The sequence below is a fragment of the Lutra lutra genome, chromosome 2 (genome assembly GCF_902655055.1).
Source record: "Lutra lutra chromosome 2, mLutLut1.2, whole genome shotgun sequence".
Taxonomy (NCBI): Eukaryota; Metazoa; Chordata; class Mammalia; order Carnivora; family Mustelidae; genus Lutra; species Lutra lutra.
In genome coordinates, this window is record NC_062279.1 from 70,025,238 (window position 1) to 70,050,046 (window position 24,809).

A 24,809-nucleotide genomic window follows, 5' to 3' on the forward strand; every position below is an offset into this window, starting at 1 on the left:
ACATGTGTGGTAGTTTCAATAAAAGGGAGAAGAAAGTAAATCATATGTTAATCATCCAACATGTATGTATGTTGTAATACATACAACATATGTATATGTTAATACATATAATTATGTATAGTTAAAATGAAATTTAGGGGATGCCTGGATGGCTCAGTAGGTTCAGTCTCTGCCTTTGTCTTCGGTCATGATCCCAGGGTCCTGGGATCACGTCCTGCATTGGGTTCCTTGCTCAGTGGGGAGCCTGCCTCTCCCTCTGCCTGCTGTTCCCTCTGCTTGTGCTCTCTCTCTCTCTCTCTGACAAATAAATAAATAAAATATTTTTTAAAAAATAATAAAATGATGTTTAGCTGTCATATACCTTAATCATTTATCAACTTATAATTATAACAGAGCTTATTCAGTAATTGCCTGTTTTAAGAATGTAATTTCTAATTTTGCTGTAAACACCATTATAGGTAAAATTCAAGTTATTTTTGAGAATGTACCATGATCATTCTTTTTTTTGTTGTTGTTTCAGAGACTTCTCCTGAAAGGGAGAATTACAAACCTTTAATTACTGGAGAAGAAAAAGTAAAATATACTTCACTTGAAATGAATCCATCAGCTACTGTTAATTCTTCTGTTGAAACGAACAGTCCAGAGTTTAATGAAGCATCTTCACAGACATCATTGAAGCCAGAAGGAAATGTGGATGGTATTTTAATAACTCAAAATGAGCTCTATTTAACTTGATAATACTTTAATTTCTTCTATATAAACAGGCCTTTATAAACAGATCATCAAAATATATGTAAATGTTTAGGTGATTCATCTCAAATTAGGTTCATTGTTTTTCTGTATTTAAGAACTGGTCTGGATTTTTTAATGCTGCATAATAAATCACCCCAAAATTTAGTGTTAAAACAACACTTTCATTATATCTCCTGATTTTGTGTTTGAGGAATTAAGTCAAGGCTTGACTAATATAACTTTTATAATTCATGTGCTTTTGTCTCTGGGATCACTGGAAATATTCAGCTAGCAATCTGGTCTGATGGGTTCAAGATGGTTTCACTGGTGTCTTTTCAGATGCAGGTTGAAGGCTGTGTTCAACTGGTCCCCTCTCCCTATTCATGTAGTCTCTACACCTTTCCATAACTCTTTCCAGCAAGGTAGACTGACTTCTTATATGGTGGCCAGGGCTCACAGATCCTAGGCAAAAGCTACTTATACTTTTAAAGCTAGTCTCAACTCGCACAGTAGCACTTCTGCCATATTTCCTTGGTCAGAGCAGTCAAAACCAGCCTCAATTCAAAGGAGGTAAAACAGAGCCCACCTATCCAAGTTAAGAGTGTTAAATAATTTGTAGCCATTGGTAATCTGCCATAGTCTGCCACTGAATAAAAAAATATTTACATTTTCTTCCATGTGTAAAATGCACTTACCCCTTCTTAAAGCCTCATCTTGAGAAAGAGAGAGAGCCATGCATGAGCATGGGGCCAGGCAGAGGAAGAGAGAAAGAGAATCCCAAGCAGGCTTCACACACAGCACGGAGCTGGGCACATGACTTGAGTCAAAATCAAGAGTTGGGCACTTAACTGATGAGCCACCTAAGCACCGCAAAGCCTCTTCTTATTAAAAGGGCTGAATGCCTAAAGCTGTTATCCAAGTCAGGCCTATGTAGAGGTGAATTTTCTTGGGTACAGTTCTTTGAGTAAAGTTACTCTTAATCACAAGACCTATAAGTGAAAAAGATAAGTCCCTTGCCTTCTATATATCTAACAGACAGTAGTGAAACAAGAATAGAGACTTCTTCACAAAAACAAGGAAAATGGGGAACACATATCAATCACTGGTCCACAGAAATTCTGCAATGCCAGTGAGGTGTTGCAATGTCAGCTTGCTTCCTTTGCACCAAAGATAGTGCCCTTGGGGCCTTTCTAAACTGCATCTTTCTTTCCTCTGCAATCTAAGCTGATAGAGTTTCTGCAAGTTGAATTTTCTTAATTTTGTGGGCTTTGTATGAATGTTTTTGACATTCACTACATTTAACCACTCTTCTTTTTTTCTTTTTTTCTTTATTTCTTCATTCCTTCCCTTCCTTGACTTCATCTTTGACCAGTAAAATCTGCCCTGAGTTCAGTGTTTGTTTTAAGGCCATGTTTTCCCTTAAGAAAACTGCCTGGAAGGAATTAACTTGAACTTTCTCTTCTAAATTGTCCTCATAAACTATATAGTTCTTTCTTCAATTAATCTCTCTTCAAATTTATCAAAGTCTACTAAAGAAGCTAGCTGGAACTTTTAACATTCTGTTTAGATAGCATCTTAGCTAGATCATTGAGTCTTTTAGGTATGTTTTCTATCATCATTGTTATTCCAGGCACCATATTTTCTGGCACTGTAGAACAAGAATCTCCTTTTTTCTAGCCTCCAGAAACTTTTTTCACTGCTAATCTCTCATCAGCAGTCTCCTTGAAGCACTTTTAACTTCTTCCCACTGCCGTGTCCCAAAACCAGTGCACATGTTTTAAGCTTTTGTTATGTCAGCACCTATTTTCATATAGGAAATTCTGTTTCAGTATCTATTGCTGCAAAACAAGATTCCCAAAACTTAGTGGCTTAAAATAACTTGTTTTATCTCACATTTTAGTGAGTTAGGAATTGGGAAGGTTCTCCTCCATGAGACATCAGTACCACTCATTGGTATTCACATCAACTGGGTTTATTCTGGAAGGGGCAAGATGATATTATTCCATGCATGGTGTCTCAACAGAGCCTGTTTAGCTGGTTCCCACTCCTTATTTAGTCTCATAAACTTGCTATGTGGTTGTTCCATAATAAACTTTCATGGTGGTTTAGGCTTCCAGAGTCCATGTAGAAGCTGCCAGTTTTCTTGAAGACTAGAGCTGGAACTGGCATAATCTTTTTTTTTTTTTTTGTATTTTTTTTTAAAGATTTTATTTATTCATTTGACAGACAGAGATCACAAGTAGACAGGCAGGCAGAGAGAGAAGAGGAAGCAGGCTCCCCGCGGAGCAGACATCCCGATGCGGGGCTCGATCCCAGGACCCCGGGATCATGACCTGAGCCGAAGGCAGAGGCCCCAACCCACTAAGCCACCCAGGCGCCCCGACATAATCTTGAACTGTACTCAGTTAAGACAATCACAATGCCAGCCCAAATTCGAGGAGAGGGGATGTAGAGGCCCCCTCTACATGAGAGAAATGTCAGAGACCTTGCTGTATGTGTGACCATCTTTAATACACCATGATAACTTAAATAGTCTTACTTATTAGAATTATAGTTAATAGGTACCTTATGCCTTTTCTTTAAAGAAAAACAAAACAGAACCCTGTTAGGCATATAGTAGAGACTATACAGCCTAGTACAATTCAGCAAATATCTCCTAACAAAGAGCCAGATAGTAAATATTTTAGATTTTGAGGGCAATACAGTAAAAAATCTGGTTTGTAGAGTAAGTCATATTGGTATGGCTTAAGGTGCTAATGAACAGTTATTCACTAAAAAATAACTGAAAGAGGGCACCTGGGTGGCTCAGTGGGTTAATAAGCCTTTGCCTTTGGCTCAGGTCATGATCTCAGGGTCCTGGGATCGAGCCCCGCTTCGGGCTCTCTGCTCAGCAGGGAGCCTGCTTCCCCCCTCTCTGTCTGCCTCTCTGCCTACTTGTGATCTCTCTCTCTGTCAAATAAATAAATAAAGTCTTTAAAAAAATAATAACTAAAAGACTTTTTTTCTTCCAAGTGCTTTCTTTATACAGATGAATAAAAGAAATCATTTAAGTAACATAAAAACTTTATGGACTGGTACAATATCAATTCCCTTTCTAAATAGGACAAGCTAATTGGAAATTTTAAAAATAGAGAATGAAAGATTGTATGGATTCCAGGAAAAAAGAGGGGGTGATGGTGACTTAAACAAGAGCATTGTGGGGCGCCTGGATGGTGCAGTGGGGTAGGTGTCTGACTCTTGGTTGTGGCTCAGATCATGATCTGGGGACTTAAGATCAGGCCTTGCTCCATGGGGAGTCTGCTTAAGACTCTCCTTCTGCCCCTCCCTGCCCATGCTTAATACATGCACGCACGTTCTTTCAAATAAATAAATAAATGTTAAAAAAAACAAAGCACCAATAATCTGAATTGAAGAGGAAGAAGAGAAGTCAGCAAATGAAGACAGAACCTTTCTCATTAGTATTTACTTTCAGAAAATAACCAAAGAATTAACAAGATTAAAGATCTACAGATAAAATATTTAATTTTTTGTTATAACTGGTATGTTAGCCTAAAACTAGGTAATAATAATTTATAGAATATTTATTCAAATATCTATGGATGAATTTTGCTGACATGTTTATTGTTATGTTTTTGATTTTCAGAAGCTGATGGCTTAGAAACAGAAGTTCTACAAGAGCCAGGTGGAGCAAATAAAGATAGTAGCTTGCCATGCACGATTATTGATGTGTGGATTAGTGAGATAAAAGAAACAAAGGAAACTGAGTATGTTACCTCTTTTTCCTTTCATTTCAAAACCTGGCTCCCTTTTTGTAATTCTTTTTTAAAAAATACTGGAATAACCTAATACTGCTCTATATCCTATTATTATAATGCCTTATAAAATAATTTAATTTTTGGAAAGATACTACATTCATGTGGTTCAGAAATCAAGTATGTAAAGATAGAGTAAAACATGTCTTTCCCAACTTTGTCCCCATTCAGCAGATTCCCATTTTCTTCTCCTTCCAGATATTTTTAATGTATACAAAGCAAAAATGTCTCCTTCCCTTTTAAATGAAGTTATTAGTATAACACATATGGTATTTTCACCTTTTTGTTTTTAGTCAGTAACCCAGGAATTTTTTATATTTTTTTTCTTATTTTATGGCTACTTAGTATTCCACTGTAAGGATACACCACAACTCAGCAAGTCTTTTACGTTAATTGATATCTTACATTAATTGATATTTCAAATGATGTTTCAATGAATAACAACCTTTTACATAAGGTCATTTTGCATGTATATACGTATATCTGTAGGATAAATGCATAGAAGTTGACTTCCTGTGTCAATTACATTCTTATAAATTGCATTTGTAATTCAGTTACTGTTCTTCCCGGGGTTTGTACTAATTTACATTCTCAGAAAGAATGTATGAAACATCTCATTTCCCCCAGCCCTGCCAAACTTATGTCAAAGTTTTTTATTTTTGCCACTCTGATTGGTTAAAAAATAGTATCTTGGTTTGGGTTCTTACTTTATCCATCTCTTATTATTGGTAAAGTGAGCACATTTTTTCAAAATGTTCAAGTTTCATGTGTATTTCTTTTTATGTGAGTTCTCTGTATATATGTATTTGATCCATTTTAAAAATTAGTAAGAACTTTTTAAATATTAGAGATACTTGACATGCAGAAGTTTTTTTTTTAATTGTCATGTTTACCTGGATTTTAATAATCATTCAGAGATACTTGGTTCTTTCTAAGATTCTCAAAGAATTTTTCAGTCTTTTTTCTAGTACTTTCAGTATGGGTACTTTTTACATTTAAATCTTTAATCTATTTGGAATTTATTCTGGGGTAGGGGTTTAGTTTTCCTTCAGATTGCTACCCTGTTTCCCAGTTGTGTTTATTAAAAAGTTCATCTTTCCTGCATACATTAAAAAATGCCACTTTTAATACATACTAAATTTTCTTAATTTTGTTCTTTTTCGGTTTTCTTGGCTACTTTTGCTTGTGTAATATTTCCTTTGAATTTCGAATTTACTAAATTTTGCCTACCTTCCCCAGGAAAAAAAATTGATTGGTATTTTATTGAGATATTAAATTCATAGATTAACATAGGGAAAATCAACATGATGTGTTCTTCCTATCCATGAAGAACCTGATAGGCCTTTCTATTGAGTAGGTTTTGAGTATTTTTATAGTTTCCTTCATCTAGGCTTTACACTTTTATTGGTAAGCTTATTCATAGAAATATTCTTTTGTTTGGTGTTATAAATGGTCCCTCTTCTGTGAGATCTTATAACTAGAAGGTTGTGTGTATGAAAGCTTAGATTTCTTTATATAGATTTTGTACCACACTATCTTATTGATACCTACTATTGTTCAGGATAGATTTTCACTTGAATCCTTTGCTTTTTTCAGATATACAATTATATCATATGAAAACAATGATGATTTTATGTCTTTCCAATTTTTTAAACACTGATTTTTTTCTCTGTAATTGCCTTCGTTAGTATCTTTTATACAATGTCAAATACTGGAAATAGGGAGTACTTCTGTGGTGTTCTTGACTTTAGTGAAGATGCTTCTCTTGTTAACCATCATTAGGCATGACTGTACCTTTTAACTAAGATAGTTTCTATTGATACTTTGATTTTTTTTAAAGTTAGGAATGAATTTTAACAAATAGTTTTCATTCTCTATGGAACTGCTTATATATATGTTTTCCTTTCTTTATTAGTATAGTTAACTTTTGAATGACACAGTTTTGAGCTGCATGGCAACTCGTCCTACACATGGATTTTTTTTTCCAATAAATATATTGGAAAATTTTTTGGAGGTTTGTGGCAATTTGAAAAAAAAAAAAAAACTGGCAGGGGAACTGTGTAGCTTGGAATACTGACAAAAATAAAAGTTAGGGATTTTAAGACTACAGCAGATGGGGGCACCTGGGTGGCTTAGTGGGTTAAAGCCGCTGCCTTTGGCTCAGGTCATGATCTCAGGGTCCTGGGATCGGGCCCCATGTCAGGCTCTCTGCTAAGCAGAGAGTCTGCTTCCCCCTCTCTCTCTCTCTGTGCCAAGTAAATGAATAAAATCTCTAAAAAAAAAAAAAAAAAAAAAAGAATACAGCATATAATACATATAACATGCAAAATATATGTTTATCAACTGTGTTATCATGAAGGCTGTGGTCAACAGTAGACTATTAGTTAAGTTTTGGGGGAGTCAAAATTTACACACACATTTTTGACTGCATAGGGGATTCAGCCAGCACCCCATCCCTCCACACTGTTCAAGGGTCAACTGTATAATTAATTACATTAATGGATTACTTAACATAAACCATCCTGCATACCTTAAGTAGATTCTTTTTGTTCATGACATATTATTTTAAGGTAATTACATATTTTAGAATTTTTGTATTAATACTGGCAAGAGTCATTTGCAGTTCCTTTTGCTTGTGGGAAATTATTGTTGGATTTTGTCATCATTACGGTTTCTTTATAAAAAATTATTGGAAGTTTCTTCCATTGCTATTGTCTGTAACAGGGACCATCGATCTTTTTCTGTAAGGGCCAAGTAGTAAAAATTTCAGTATTGGGTAGAGTATTTGGTTTGTGATACAGCTACTCAACTCTGCCTGAGTAGTGCAGAAGCAGCCACTGGTGTTACATAGACAAATAACTGTGACTGTTTTGATACAACTTCATCTATAAAAACAGGAAGAGGGCTGGACTTGGACATGAGCACACACAAAAAAAATGCCAAAATGCTTGTTATAAAAAATGCTTATAGCAAATAATTTGAAATAGTCTAAATAATCACTAATAAGGAAATAGTTAAAAATATTGTGTTTCTCTATCCTACATAGCATATCTAGTACTTCAACACAATTTGAAAATAAAAGTTCCATTTCTAAAGCCATTCAACAAAACAATATCTGATTTATTAAAGACATATAGGTCAACAAATAGAAAGGATGCACCCTAGTAATTAATATCCACAATTCATAAAGAACTTGGCAAATTAAGAAATAAAAGATCAAAGCCCAAGAGAAAAATGGGGAAAGAATATGAATATAGCAAAACACATATATGGCTAGTAAATACAATACAGTGAGAAAAAGACATCAAATTCCTAAATTCTTTGACTAACTTTACTCAGGGGAGAACTATGAATGTATGAATGTCAGATACTTGTTCTTCCTCAAAGAAGAGGAGTAAATAAGAGGTGGGCCAAGAGTCCAGATGTTTTGCTAATGAAAGTTTCTTCACAAAAATAACAGGAAGCCAGGAGGAAGGCAAATAATAGCATCAAATAATAGCATCACTGGTGTGAGGTTGGGCCCTAGGGCCGTTGATACATTGCAAGCACACATAAGAATTGGGAGAGCCAGTTTTGAAATCCATTAAAGATTCTGTTACTTTAAAATATGCATATCTAGGGGCGCCTGGGTGGCTCAGTGGGTTAAGCCGCTGCCTTCGGCTCAGGTCATGATCCCAGGTCCTGGGTTCGAGCCCCACATCGGGCTTTCTGCTCAGCAGGGAGCCTGCTTCCTCCTCTCTCTCTGCCTGCCTCTCTGCTTACTTGTGATTTCTCTCTGTCAAATAAATAAATAAAATCTTAAAAAAAAAATAAAATATGCATATCGAGGTCTCCTGGGTGCTCAGAAGGTTAAGTGGTTAAGTGTCTGCCTTTGGCTCAGGTCATGATCCCCGGGTCCTCCTGGGATGAGCTCCACATGGGGCTCCCTGCCGAGGAGCTTCTCCCTGTCCTGATTCTCCCTTTCACACTCCTCCTGCTTGTGGTCCCTATCTCTGTGTCAAATAAATAAAATCTTTTTAAAAATAATAATAATGTATATATCCTGTAATAATCTTTTATTTTTTGGTATCTACTCTAAGATTACTTACAATGGGCACAAAGAGGCATATGCAAGAATGTTTATTGTAGGAGAATCGTAACAAATAATTTGAAAGAGTGTAATCATTAATAAGGAAGTTGCTAAAAATAAAGAAGTTTCTGTATACTGCACTGTGGACAGTAGATAGCACTTTAAAGAATAAAATGTAGCTTCATGTATCAGTATGGAAATATGCCCCAGTTATCAAATGATTAATACAATAGTACTGAATAAAATAGTACTGAATAAAAAGGCATTTCTATATATTAAAATAACACTATTTCTCTAAAATTCGAGGAAAAATATGGGAAGATATATACCAAGCTGATGGCAGTACGGGCAACTAAGAGTTGATGGGCATTCAGTATATGACAGTGGGTCATTTCCAGGATTGTTTCTACCTTTTGGCTGTTGAAAATGCTTGTATGAATATTTGTGTACAAGCTTTTATTTGCAGACCCATATTCTTCTGAAGTGTATAGCTGAGAGTAGATTTGCTGCAACATCTGGTAATTCTGTGTTTAACTTTCTGAGGAAGCAAGGAACATTACATTTTCAGTGAAGAAAAGTGTTACTTGTATGATTAGAAGTAAAAACTTTGAAAATCAAAAATAGAAAAATTTTCAAAATTTAAAACTGAAAAAGTAAAAAAAGTTATTTAAATTTGAGAAACATTAAAAAGAATTAAGAAAACAAAAACTGCTTATAAGCCAAACTTGCAGAGAAAATTTACTGGTACTGTTGTTTTTGTTTTTTGTTGTTGTTTTTATTGCAGTATAGTTGACACAAAATGTTACATTAGTTTCTGACAGCTCTGTACTTTATACTGTGTTATCACCAGTGTAGCTATCATTTATCACCATATAACACTGTTACAATACCCTTGACTATATTCCCTATGTCTGTGTTCCCTTTATCCCCATGACTTACTCATTCCATAACTGGAACCACGGACCTCTTACTAACTAACCCCTACCCCTATGCCCATCTTCTAACCTCCCCCCTTCCTTCTGGTAACTACCAGTTATTTCTCTGAATTAATGGCTCTGTTTCTGCTTTTGTTTGCTTCATTTGTTTGTTCACTTGGTTTTTAGATCCCATGTATAATATGTGAAATCACATGGTTCTTGTATTTCTCTGTTTGACTTATTTCACTGAGCATGATACCCTCTATGTCCACCTGTGTTGTTGCAGATGGCCAGATCTCATTCCTTGTTATGACTATATAATATTCCATTTGTGTGTGTGTGTGTGTGTGTGTGCGTGCGTGTGTGTGTCTGTGCGTGTGTATTCATCTGTCAGTGGACACTTGGGTTGCTTTCAAATCTTGGCTATTGTTAATAATGCTGTAATAAACATAGGGATACAGAGATCTTTTCAAATTAATGTTTCTGTTTTCTCTGGATAAATACCCAGTAATAGAATTACTGGATTGTATGGTATTTCTATTTTTAATTTCTAGAGGAAACTATACTGTTTTTTATAGTGGCCACACCATTTACATCCTCACCAGCAATGCATAAGGATTTTTTTTTTCTTTTTAAGATTTATTTATTTATTTGTCTGGGAGAGAGAGAGAGTACAAGCAGGGAGAGTGTCAGGGAGAAGGAGAAGCAGGCTCCCTGCTGATCAAGGAGCCCAATCTGGGGCTCCATTCCAGGACCCTGGTATCATGACCTGAGTGAAATGCAGACAGACGCTTGGCCAACTGAACCACCCAGGCCTCCCAAGGATTCCCTTTTTGTCCACAGTCTCATCAACACTTACCTCTTGTCTTTTTGGTGATAGCCATTCTAACAGATATGAGATGATATCTTACTTGGTTTTTATTTGCATTTCTCTGATGATTAGTGATGGTGAGCATCTTTTTCTGTGTTTGTTTAAAACCTTTGGACTGTATTCTTCCAGTCTTTAAATTTTTGTTAAAAAAAATATATATATAATACATGAATTTAATTCCAGCTTCATTGAGATAAAAACTGTCAGTTCTTCTTTACCTTTTTCCCTCAATTAATTCACTCTCTTTTAGTGTTAAAACTTTTTGGTGCATATCATTCTATATTTTATACTGTGCTACATACCATTTTTTGAAACCTAACATCATTTAATGCAAATTGATCTGTAGATTACTTTGCTTACTTAATAAAATATTTCATTTATAAATTTATCAATTTATTTTATTAATTTATTTTATTTTACTTGTAAAATGTATTATTTTATTTATATTATAAATAAGTTGTAATATATATTAAATAAATATATAAATATGTTTCTACTTTGTTTACTTAAGTATATTATTTTATTTATATAATATATATTAGATACATTTATTTACATTTAATTTATTTATAGACTGTCATTCCACAGTATTTCACATAGATTTCTGTTTCGTTTTTTTTTTGTTTTTTTTTTTTTTTAATTTTTTTTTTTAAGATTTTTTTTTTTTTAATTTATTTATTTGACAGAGAGAGATCACAAGGAGACGGAGAGGCAGGCAGAGAGAGAGAGAGAGGGAAGCAGGCTTCTTGCTGAGCAGAGAGCCCGATGTGGGGACTCGATCCCAGGACCCTGAGATCATGACCTGAGCCGAAGGCAGCGGCTTAACCCACTGAGCCACCCAGGCGCCCTGTTTCGTTTTTTTTAACAGCTGCATAATATTTTATAGTATTAGTATACTACAGTTTTATATTCTCTGCTATTAAGGGGCATTTTGATTGCTTAAAGTAGTGGTTCTCAAATATTAGCAAAGATTAGAATTACTTTGATATTTATTAAAATAAATTGCTGGGCTTTATCCTCCAAAGCTTCCGATTGATAGGCCTGGGGTAGGCCCTGAGCAATTTGCATTTTAAACAAGCTTCTGTGTGTTCCTAATGTCTCGGGAACACATTTTGGGAACCATAGTTATAAGAAGCGGTGAGTCTGGTTTTTGTGACTGATTAGTGATTATGATTAAAGGTTTTAACAGGGTAAAAAATATAATGTACTTATGAGAGAGAAAAAAATTTATATATTCCACACATATAAATGAGGAAAATATTTGGAAGAGGAACCACAGCATGCTAGTGAACTTGTGCTCCTTTTTTTTTTTTTTTTTGTTTAAGAGTGCTTTTATTTCTAGTAAATTGTATTTCTACTGATGTATCATCCTGTGCAGAATGGAAGATAGGATCACTGCTCAGCAAAATGAAGTTTCTGAAGATGAAATCCCAAGGAATGTGGACCACCTTAGTGAAGTCGATATAAGTAAGCCTCATGTTAAATACTGTGCTTTTCTCAGTATCACATAGAGCTTAAGTACTGTATAGACTTACCACAAAATCTTTCCTTTATACCACAGGACCTGAAATAGGTGATCCTCAGCACCCTAAATGTGATGTAGATAAACCTGTGCAACCAGAGCCATTTTTCCATAGAGTGGTTCTTTCAAAACACTTGAACATAGTCTCTCAAAATCAGTCAGTTCTGTGTTCACCAGAAGAATCCTTTCCGCTTCGATCTCGCTCTGATTCACCACCAAAAAATGAAAACCAGAGTTCCTTGCTGATCGGACTTTCAACTGGTCTATTTGATGCAAATAACCCAAAGGCAAGTATGCACCTCCAGTGGAAAATACCTGTTTTAGTAACATTTCTTATTTATAGTTTTTCTTTAATAAGCCATAATACTGAGTTTTAAACTCTTACACACACACATAAACAAAAAGAACAAAAAACTTCCATCTTCTTTTCTGGGATTCTGAAAAGAAATTGCCATTGAGAGTAAAATTGAGTACACTGAGAATACCATTAGGACAAAAACTATTTCATTGGCTCCTTGTTCAGGATTCTTTTTATAGGGTCTACTTTTATTTAAGTAAAATCCCTCTTACACCATTTCCCTTCCTCACTACTCAATCCAACTTCCATTTTTCGTATAAGACTAAACTTAAGCAATATATTTTAAGGAGACAGAAATGTGTTTGCCTAATTTGATATAGAAAGGGTAATAGATATTCATATGCACTTTCTGGCAAAAAATTTTCAAGCATCTTTTTTCACTTGGTATTTTTGAAAATATGTAACAAATTTTTTATTAAGAAATTACAATATTATCTCTATAGAAAATTTAAAGATATAAAGAAATCACTTATTTTGTTAGATTTTATATATGTAAGTATTACATATATAAAACTTTTTGTTAGAATATTATGCATATTTTTATAACCTTTTCTGTTAATATGTACTATAAAATTATTACAAATGTTAATATTATAAATTATTACAAAAATAGCATTTTGTCATATCATCAAATAATCTCATGTTATCTAGAATCACAAATTCCATTAAGCTGCTATGCTATATATAATTTTTTTAACTAATCTGTTTTTATTGTTGGGGCTTTAGGTTTCAGTTTTTGTTATAGTAACCACCCGTTTTTTGTTTTGTTTTGTTTTGTTTTTAAAGATTTTATTTATTTATTTGAAAGAGAGAGAGAGAGAGGAGAAAAGTCAGCAGGAGAAGCAGACTCCCTGCCGAGCAGGGAGCCTTATGTGGGACTCGATCCTGGGATTCCAGGATCATGTTATAGTAACCACCTACACCTGTATCTTTGACAATAGCCACAATTATTTTCATAAAATAAATTTCTGTAAGTGGAGTTCAAAAGTTATATTGGATATAGCCTGATTTGCCTTTTTAAGAAATAGCTTATAATGCCTCAATAGTATGTAAGAGTCTGTACTCTAAAAAGCACCAACTGTTATCATTCACTTAAAAATTTTATATTTAGTGAGTGAGTAATGATATATTTTTTTTAATTTGTGTTTCTATGTTTACCAGTGAGGTTGAACATTTTTCATGAATGTAAGTCTAAATGGGAATGAATTACCTGAATTCTTTTATCCTTTTTAAATATGTCATTTTGATTTTCAGTTTAATTTTCAAATTGGATCTGTTTTATTTTTTGTAGTGTTTTCTTACACTTATTTTAAATGTAGAGATTGCTAAATTCTCCCACTTGTCTAATAGCAGTCAAGTTTTCAAAGATAATGAACTATGAAAACAAATTTATGATCTTCAGAATTTGAGAATAAGGCCTATTTATGTTACAGACAAGGATTATCCTATAATCCATGTACTTTCTTTTGAGGTAGAGGTATATAGTTAACTGTCTTTAGCCCAGAGCTTTTGAATAACATATCTGTGTATACATTCCTTGCATAATACATTTTATTATTTTATTTTCTTTCATGACCTTAGTTCAGCCTTAATAGTTCTACGGAAGTACTTACTTGGGAAGTAAGCACAACAAAGAAGATCTCCTCTGAGGGAGAGGGGCAAGGGAAAAAAACAGAAAATCAAAGCAATTTATAGCTATTTAAGGCAAGGGCAGAAGGCCATACCTGTCTATCCCTTAAATCTTTGAGGTCATGAGGGGAGCCTAGGTGGCTCAGTTGGTTAAGCATCTGCCTTCTGCTTGGGTTATGATCCCAGGGTCCTGGGATAGAGTCCTGCAGCGGGTTTCCTGCTCAGTGGGGAGCCTGCTTCTTCCTCTTCCTCTGCCTGCTGCTCCCCTGCTTGTGTTCTTTCTCTCTGCCAAATAAATAAATAAAAATCTTTAAAAAAAAAAAAAAAAAAAGGCTTTGAGGTCATGAGAGTTCATCACTGGGCCAAAATGGTAACCTTGAAATATGAAGAAAAGGTAGAAATTACTTATAACCATTTAAATAATCTGTTTACTAAATGAAGTAATTTGCGCTCTTACAAAGATTTTTGTTAAAATTCTCTTTTAAAATGTTGTTATGCTACTTGTCTTTTTTTTTTTTAATTAAAGGAAATTCTCCTGGTACTTTGAATCCTAACCTCTCTCACCTTCTCAAGAAGTCCCTCCTTTTATTTTTCTTTGGTCACACTAGCTTGTATCATCAACTTTCTCCTCTATAATGGATCATTTCCTCAACATACATATTCTAATAAGTCCCATCATAATTAGCAAACTTCTGTTGAGAACATATCCTTCTCTGGCTACCATTCCACCCCTTTCTCTGCTCCCTTTTACAACCAAACATCTTGAATATGTTGTACATTTATAGTCTCCACTTCCATTCACTTCCAAATACATTCCAACGTTACTTTTAGCCCACTCCTCCATTAAAACTGCTTTTGTCAAATCAATTACTAGAACATTGCCTAATTCCCACTACCTTTTTCTCTCTTCTTTCTTTTCTTCTTCCAGCATAGTTGATATACACTTTATTTTTAAAATCATTTTATCTCTTGATTTTCTGTGTATCATATTTTCCTCTGCACTCATGAGTCACCCTTTAGTCTCCTTTACTGGCGGCTACTACTCTAACAGATCTCTTTAAAAGAATGTGTATTCTTCTGTCATCATGTAAAATAGCCTATAAATGTCAAGGATTAAGTCAAATTGGTTGATAGTGCTGTTCAAGTCTTCTTTATCTTTACTATTTTTTTGTCTATCTAGTTATATCATTTTTTGAGAAAAAACTATATAATTATCTATCTTTTCATTTGTGTCAATTTTTGTTCCATGTATTTTGAAACTTTGTTACTGAGTGAATAAAAATTTAGTATTACTATACCTTCTGGATGAATTGATAAGTTTATTATTATGAAAGGTCACTTTTTGTTTGATAGTGTTGTTCATCTTCTATGTCTTACTAATTTTCTTTCTACTTATCAGTTACTGGAAAAGGAGTATTGAAATTTCTAGTCAATTGAATGCAAATTAATAATCTTTATATCTTCTTGATAATTGCTTTCTTTATCACTATGAAATGACTCTCCATATTCTTGGTCATATCACCTGTTCTAAAATCTATTTTTTCTGGTTGTAATAGCCATTCTAGCTTTCTGATGATTATTTGTTAAGGATACACATACATTATTTTACATTATTTTACACACACACATACACACACACATTAACTTATAATCACACTGACTTTCATGTAAATTTTTTTTTTTGTAGCTGTCACATTGTCACAACTGCTTTTTAGTCAGTCTGACAACCTCTTTTATTTAAAGTGATTAGGCCATTTACTTTTTTTTTTGGCCATTTACTTTTCATGTAATTTTCAATATATTATTGGTATGATGAAATTTAAACCTTTGTTATTTGTTTTCTATCTGTCTCGTCACTTTTTCTGTTCTTATTTTACTTTTATTCTCCCTTCTTTTGGATTGAGTGTTTTTAACATTTTGTTTTATCTCTATTATTTGCCAGTATAGATCTTTTCAAAAACTTAGTTGTAATTTTCAGCTCTCAAGATGCAATTTTAGCTTTTTACAGTCTTCAAATAATATTATATCACTTCACATATGACATAAGAACCTTTTCACAGTATATTTCCATTTCCACCCTCTTGTCTATTGTTTTGGCATTGTTCTCTTATATTTTATATCCACATGTTACGCACACCACAATAAATTGTTACTGTTTTTGCTTTAAACATTATCAGGAATAACAGAAATAGCCCTTGTCTACCAACCTGTGGTTCTCTTCATTTTTTTTTTTAAGATTTTATTTATTTATTTGTCAGAGAGAGAGAGGGAGAGAGAGCAAGCACGGGCAGACAGAATGGCAGGCAGAGACAGAGGGAGAAGCAGGCTCCCCGATGAGCAAGGAGCCCAATGTGGGACTCGATCCCAAGACGCTGGGATCATGACCTGAACCGAAGGCAGCTGCTTAACCAACTGAGCCACCCAGGCGTCCCTTCATTTTTGAGAAAAAGTAGAACTTAACCCAAAACAAAACACCTAAAATATTTATCAAAGAAGACTGCACATGAAACATTTTTAATATAGGACAGATAGCTGTTGGACTGATGGGTGCATATACCCATTTCCATGCCAAGAGGAAAATTGCCAAATTACATACCTCTTGAAATTTCTTTCTACTGTATTATTTTACATTAGGTTAGGAAAGCTATTATAATTAGTGAAAGGAATAAACTAAAATTGAGATTTCTTTTTAGCCAGGATGAAAATTTATCTCAGCCTAACAAAGGTTGCATCTTTATATAGAGTCCCCTTGAATTTAAGTGTTTAATGCATATATGCTCTATATTTTTGTTGATTAGCATTTATCTGGAGAAACTGTTACCGTATGCGTATTTTGCACACTATTGGTTTATAATATACATGATTCAAATAATAAGTCAAGCATAAATTCTGCTAACAATGGGAGATTCAGTAAAAGATATACTTTCAGTACCATCATTAAGTGTTTTAACAAGCAACCTATCTACCCATCTTGTAGTTCATAACCATCTTTTTCTTGCGCTATAATATGTAAATTATGTTCAAATAGTGGAAATCTATCCTCTTTTATTCTCAAAAACAGTTGTACCAATTAAATTGCCAAAGTATATAAATTTTCATTAATATGCTAAACATTATGTTTTCTTCAGAGTCTCCAATCTGGTGTAGGATTCTTACCAGGGCCTTAGGAGTTAGGTTTCAAATCTCACAGGTTCCTTTAGGTTTATTAACCAAATTCTGAGACTTATGTATATAGACATTTGTTTGATCATCCTGCCTATCCATCACATTCTAATTGCTAATAGGTTGGTGGACAGGGGCACTTTCTTCTATTCCTGGTCTTTCCCAAACAAATTCAAATTTTAGACACCTCAACTGTACATTGTTTTTTTTCTCAAGTCAGTTCCTTCTTACCTGCTGCTATAAATGATTCTATGTACAAACATCAAAGTACCTGTCTATCCACCCTTACCTTCTTTTGGGAAAGGCTCCAATTACAGTCCATTGTTTATGGAAGTGATATTAGACTTTTTTTTTTTTTTCATTAAAATGAAGTTTTTTATTTAACTGAGCTCCTAGGATAAAGGATACAAAGGGCCACCAATTATACGTGATAGTGCCTTGCCAAGCTTCAGACAAACTCAGTTCAGGATTTGGGAAAAATATATGGGGAAGATTGGCCATAGGAAAGTGTGAGAGAAAGAGATACAAGGAAAGAGGGACAGTATGGGTCTTGAGTGAGAAGGAGCAAATTGGCAGTTTCTGGCACTGCCGATTTCTGACAGATTTCTAATTCCATTCCCTGGGTATACCCTGACTAAATGCCTCTCCTTGCCTTTAAATGGTGACTAAAGTGAATCCCTTGAATTTTGAAACCTAAGCATAACTCACCGGTTTAGTTTTCCTCACTGAAAAATTACAGAGCTAAAATTCAAGAAAATTAGGTTCTAATCTTAGATGAGTCACTTCTGGAACTTCTAACTCTAAATATATGATATAAAATAAAAAATTAGTATTAGCTCTAACTTTCTAATTTTTTTATTTCATTTTTATTTTCTAATAATCTTACTCCTACTAAGAAATCTGTTGATTTTTTTTAGATGTTGAGGACATGTTCACTTCCAGATCTCTCAAAATTGTTCAGAACACTGATGGATGTTCCCACTGTAGGAGATGTATGTCAAGACAATCTTGAAATAGATGAAATTGAAGATGAGCATATTAAAGAAGGACCTTCTGATTCTGAAGACATGTGAGCATGATGTCATTAATAAATACTAGCACTAACAGAATTTGAGTTTATGTGAACTTTGGAGATGTAACTCACCTAAGACAGTTTTAAAAAATTATCTGTAACTGTTATTTCACCACTCCTTTATCTTTTTACAACATATTTAAAGTACAGTCATATAAGCTTTGATATGTATATTAACCTCTAAGTAATGTAATGACTGACCCTCACTTGAGGAATATTCATATTCAGCACTGAGCATCTAGCACATTGACTTGTCCATGGTACATGTTTAATAAATATTGCTTAAATGAAGGAATATTAGCAGAATAATGACTGTTTAACAGTTTAACACCACATGATACGGGGATTGCAATGGAAAATTGTGAGATATGAACTATTCTACAGTTCCCCAGGGAAAAGATCAGAAAGCCTCTACATCCCTCTCCTGCTATGTATGATTTTGAAACCATGACAGTGGGAAATTAGCAGGTAGACTAGTTGTTTTGTTTGCATGTGTGTGGGCACATGTGTGTTCTGCATGTAATTTAATTGCTTTCACAAAATTCCTTTCTTCATGATTCATGGGGAATTTAGAATCTACGAGGCAAATTTAACCAACCCTTCTGAGAACTGTAGGAAGTAATAGCCCCTTTAACAGGACAAGTAAGCCCTCTCACCCCCTCAGACAAATGTTACCCAATATGGGGGGAAAATAAAGTGTTCAAGAAGGTATAGTATATTCAGATCACCAGGAAAATATGGCATAAAATATTGGGATTTTTATGATTTATTTTCTGATATTTTTGAGCTTAAGTTTCTACATTTTACGTCTTTTAATAGAAAAAAACTGTGTCAGTCTCGTGATATTTTCCCCCCCTGCAATAGTTGAGCCAGAGCCACTGTATCTGGCACTATTTTCTGGTATTATGTTTGTTTGTCTTTTTTAAGTCTTGCCTCTTGTTTCTTAAATTTTTAACCAAACTGTTTCTATTAAAGGCTTTGTCCTCCTTTTTTTCATGTCTCATACTGTTCTTTATATTTTTGCTAGTGTCCTCAGATTTTACAGGAAGTTACCCTTTTATCCTTGTTTTCTTCTGCTTAGGGGTAGTCATCAGCACTTCATGTGTTTTTATTGAGCCTCTTGGGGAACATGACAACGTCTCAGCACCTTTGTGGTTGACAGAGTGCTAAGTACAGTTTTTCCTCTAAGTGTTTATAAAGTCATCAGTTTTTATCTGACTGCACAGCAACTTGTTTGTGGCTTGTGTTCTTTTAATTACTAGTTGATGACAGAATTTTATTTTAAAATTTAAGTTTAGGAGCTTTTAATATTAACTTAAAATTTTGAAAACCAAGTTATTTTTTTTTTTAAAGATTTTATTTATTTATTTGACAGAGAGAGATCACAAGTAGATGGAGAGGCAGGCAGAGAGAGAGAGAGAGGGAAGCAGGCTCCCTGCTGAGCAGAGAACCCGATGCGGGCCTCGATCCCAGGACCCTGAGATCATGACCCGAGCCGAAGGCAGCGGCTTAACCCACTGAGCCACCCAGGCGCCCCCAAGTTATTTTTTTAAAGTAAATTAGTCCGTACCACAAAATTTTCCTTGGGATTTTTTTCTTTTTCTTTTTCTTTTCTTTCTTTTTGTCCAAACTTCACTCAAGGTCATACAATAAAATCTACTAAAATGTGAATTCAAGGCCAGATTTTAAAATAGATCTTTTAAAATATATGTTAATCTTATACTTTTCTTATAATGGCAGACTTGGCAGCCCCATTTACTTTAATACCATCTGTGCTGGGCACTAATTCCTCTGGGTTGGCCATTGTAAGATTTTGTCAACAGATTATTTAATCATTGTTCTAATGGTACATAGCAGATGTGCATATTATGTTAGTCTTGTAATTAAATATAAAGTTAAATGTTACTAATAGGGTGATCCATAAGATTAGACATATTCTCTCATTCTAATTAGATGCTTTGCTTTTCTATACCTGCTACAAAGTCGGTGTAGAAGTTTGTACACATAAATACTAAATAAAGATATTTCTACTTTAAAAGAGTATTTTCTTTTCCATTAATGGAAGTTTTATTTAAGATCTTGTGTAATACCATTTCTTTTTTTTTTTTTTTAAGATTTTATTTATTTATTTGACAGAGAGAGATCACAAGTAGACGGAGAGGCAGGCAGAGAGAGAGAGAGAGGGAAGCAGGCTTCTTGCTGAGCAGAGAGCCCGATGTGGGACTCGATCCCAGGACCCTGATATCATGACCTGAGCCGAAGGCAGCGGCTTAACCCACTGAGCCACCCAGGCGCCCCATGTAATACCATTTCTATATTAGTTTTCAGTAAATACTTGTTTGACTGGAATCTAAACTTTAAGGCTTTAATCAGCTTTTATGTTCTATTCAGCATCGCTTTTCTGGTGAATGAAATCGTCAACATCATACATAATCTCTTTCAAAGACTTCACTTACCTAAAATTTCAATTAACTCTTAATCTACAGACTTTTCCCTTTGCATGCCACTTTAGTAGAAAGAGGCAAATTAAGAGAAATAAAGTTGATGAGTACATTCTTGGGGTATTTTGAGAAGTTATGAGAAGTGATGAGAAGACCTAGATTTCAATCTTTATTTGCTATTTATTGATTGTATAACCTTGAGCAAATAATTTAAACACTTTAATTCTGTGTCCGTATCTCTAAAATGAATTATGAGTTATGTGTAGATAAAATTTTAGTAATAGGCTAAAACTGCTTAATAAACTAAAGTACTATATAAATCAAGGGTATTATTTACATAAATTAATTAATTCTAGCATCTGTAATCCCTTGAAAGTAAAATTAATATCCTGAGCAATGCCTTGGAAACAAGATAATCCAGTGGAGATTATTATGGTTAGTATATTCTAATTACTCAGTAAAGTCCATTTGTTATGTATTTTAGAAATGTTTTCAAGAATAAGCATCTAAAGATAAGATTTCTGATGACTATTTATTTACTAGCTCATACTATTCACCTGAACCTATAATGTTCAGGTGTTCAAATGTCTAATGAGTGTTTATATGGAAAGCCTTTCATATACTATACTACTATTATACATCTACACAAAGATTTTACTAAATGTTCAGAATTACATAGAAGAAAAATATTTGAATATTCAGGTTTTTTTTAGAAAGCATGTAAAAAAATCTCTTTAGTCTAGCCCCTTAAAATACTGAAACAGTCTTTCAAAATTTAAGCAATGAATAATATTGATAGTTACGTTATTTTATTCTCTTTTAGCAGATCAGGATCATTTTAAACAAGTTCATCTTCCAGCTTATGTATTCCAGAATATGTGTAATGTGCTATATTTATAATTGTATTAATCTTCAGTTACTTTGTTAAAGACCACTTATGTAGGTTTTTTCAGATTTCTTTTTATCTACTATTAGTACTTTTAAGCAGAAAGGAGTGCATGTATATTGAAGTAAAATTTCAAAATAAGGTGACATTTTGGTAATGTTTAGTTTAATTTTTTAAAATTTCAGTGTTTTTGAAGAAACTGACACAGATTTACAAGAGCTTCAGGCCTCTATGGAACAGTTACTTAGGGAACAACCTGGTGAAGAATACAGTGAGGAGGAAGAATCAGTCTTAAAGAACAGTGACATAGAGCAGACTGCAAATGGGACAGATCTGGTAGATGAGGATGACAATCCCAGCAGTGAAAGTGCCCTAAATGAAGAATGGCACTCAGGTACATGGGGCTTTTTTTTTTTTTTTTTTTTTTCAGTGTATACACATATTTCAATCAGAGTGTATTTTTCTGGTACCTGATAGGAAGTTTTCTAATTTAAATAAAACTGAAGTATCCTTCTGTGTCTCTGACTTTTATTCATTCTTTTTATTTTCACACAAATGCCCATATACATTTGTTCCATTTCTTTCCCATTAAATTTTGGGAATGCTTTTGAAATATTTTTATTGTTTTCTTATCTTTCTTGCCTTATTTTTCTAGTACTAAAGATAACATAAAGTGCTTGGACATGTACATGACATAAAACATATATAGCATTTATAATACTTTCTAAATGCTTTACTGAAGTTTTATAATATGTAGCATAAGTCATCTGCCTCCTGCATGCTTTTTCATGTTTTAGCTCATGTTTAATGTCAGATTTTTAAACACAGTTATGGTTGGTTTGCTGCAGCACAAAACATATGGGTATGCTTTTTTCATTTTTTACTCCATTAAAATGTTTTTAATCTGGTTTACTGTTTATGTCTATAAAAGAAAAGATTCCCAAAGTAACAGTCTTGTTAAGACATTTGTATATACATTGATTTCCTCCATAAAAGACAATAATTGTAATAACAAAACCTTATATTGTAAGTACAAGTAGTCTTTCAGTGACGTCACTCATCAAAAAGAATTTTAGTCTGTTTGGGTCAGAATTATTTTTTTTTATTTTTAAAGATTTTATTTATTCTTTTTAGTCATAAAATATCTTCTTTTAATTTCTGTTTTTTAGATAACAGTGATGGTGAAATTACTAGTGAATGTGAATATGATAGTGTCTTTAACCATTTAGAGGAACTGAGACTTCACCTGGAGCAGGAAATGGGCTTTGAAAAATTCTTTGAGGTTTATGAGAAAATAAAAGTAAGTAAAATGTCAATTAAAAAATATTTTAAGTTTGGGGCATCCAGTTCGTGATCTCAGGGGTCATGAGTCCAAGCCCCACCTTGGATGTGAAGCCTACTTTAAAAAAAAAAAATTAATTTTGAAATATGCTCTTTTTGAATTATTAGTGAAATGTCAGTGATTTTTATAGGTCGTTGGATTTATTATAAATAATAAAGCCTCTAGAGAATGTTAATAATCATATATTTATATTTGGAAATTTGGTATAGGCTATTCATGAAGATGAAGATGAAAATATTGAGATTTGTTCAACAATAGTTCAGGATATTTTAGGAAATGAACATGAACATCTTTATGCCAAGATTCTTCATTTAGTCATGGCAGATGGAGCCTATCAAGAAGGTAAGATTTCCTGTCTTTATATCTTAAGTAAATGTGCAAAAAAACAGGATGACAAATGTAAATTGCTGAGCTTTTTATCACATGCGTTTTAGTGAAATCTATATTGGAATCATATCCTGGTACTTATGAGCAATTATAAAATTAACCATGTCATATATATTAACTGATTCTATCATTTTTATTGACTTAAGTCCTTTAAGTTCTTATTTTACTTAATTTATAAGTAATATTTGAATGAGTTTTTTTTAACGACTCCTTATTGGACAGCTCTAGAAATTAGAATACTTTCTTATCAACGATGTAGAAGTAAACCTTTAGACATACATGCTTCAGCAATATGTACAATTTCTCCTAAGTAATACCAAATATAATCTCTTCCATTCACAGTAAATGGAATTCATTTATAGTGATTTGGATGTAAACCATTTTTATATTTGGAAAATATTTACCTACAGAATCACTTAAAAAATATTAGAACTTTACTGAAAATTATTAAAGTTAAAAATGGTGTTTCCCCTTAAATTTATCAAGAGCACTAAACATGGTACCAGACCAGTGGTATAGTCCTGACTCTGTGACAAGCTAGTAATGTGACATTAAGTGATTTAAGTTTCAGTTTCCACTGCTGTAAAAGGATGATCACTATTTCAATATACTATGAATTGTTTTGAAAGTACTTATCAAGTGCTTTTGTAGCCTAGTACTTTATTACTATGGACATTAAAAGACGTAGTCTTTGCTTACATGTTGAATTTGGAAGATGAGACATAAGTATATGAAAGTGTAGAACTATGTATAAAATGCATATTCTAAAATACTTTTCAGTGCAGTAGGAATTAGACAAGAGAAGCTTAGATTGTAAAAAATGGAAAGAAATGTAGAGCCATAACTTGTCAGAAAACAGTGAAAATTAATGTATATTAGAGTTAATATTGGAAGCTTCTTATTGAAAATAGTCTTCATTGTATGGAAGTGTTGAATCACTGCATTGTGCACCTGAAACTAATATTACACTGTATGTTAACTAACTGGAATTTAAATTAGAAAATTAGTCTTTGTGATTAGATACTGTGAAGTGTTTAAAATGCAAACATAGAGGAAATCATTGAAGATTCGTGAAGTGAAAGAACTGACAGAATGAAGGAGACATTTTATAAAGTTCAGTCTCATAGTAGTATTCTGGATAACTTGGAGGGTATTAAAATTGCAAATAAGATCTGTTTTGAAGCTATAAATGCCTTTGGGCACAAGATGATGAATACCTGGATTTAGCGTTCATACAAGTGGAGCATTAATACTCAGTTCAGGTATTTCGAGCCAGGCTTTCAATAAAAGTATTTGATATATTGACTCATGAAAAATCAGGTTTCCTAAAATCAAATTCAAGAATGTCTTTTATTTTAGGAGCAACTTTACTTAGTTAGGTTATATACTTATTTATATTGACCATAAAGCTCAGCCAAAAAAAAAAAAAGAAGTTTTTGAGTCAGTTAAATGTAAGTAAAAATCTTCTAAAAACTTTAATAGTTATTGTTAAGTCAAAACCAGAAAATCATCAGGTACAGTGAGTACTTTTACCTTATGATTCAAAATCCACTGCATCTTCATTAGTATTCTTACCTTAACAAAATAACTATCAAGAAAATGTTGGGGT

The 24,809-nt window shown here is 33.4% G+C and overlaps 1 protein-coding gene across 5 annotated transcripts in view; it reads left to right on the forward strand.

The window, feature by feature from the left end:
* NEK1 (NIMA related kinase 1) overlaps positions 1-24,809 on the forward strand; it is a 213,697-nt gene that overhangs the window by 172,216 nt on the left and 16,672 nt on the right. For all 5 annotated transcript variants that reach the window (XM_047717704.1, XM_047717706.1, XM_047717707.1 and 2 more), the window contains 8 exons: positions 521-697; positions 4,376-4,496; positions 11,780-11,868; positions 11,963-12,210; positions 17,990-18,141; positions 21,657-21,865; positions 22,641-22,771; positions 23,023-23,155. In XM_047717704.1, the coding sequence (XP_047573660.1) occupies positions 521-697; positions 4,376-4,496; positions 11,780-11,868; positions 11,963-12,210; positions 17,990-18,141; positions 21,657-21,865; positions 22,641-22,771; positions 23,023-23,155 (1,260 nt within the window). The remainder of the gene's footprint in view (positions 1-520; positions 698-4,375; positions 4,497-11,779; positions 11,869-11,962; positions 12,211-17,989; positions 18,142-21,656; positions 21,866-22,640; positions 22,772-23,022; positions 23,156-24,809) is intronic.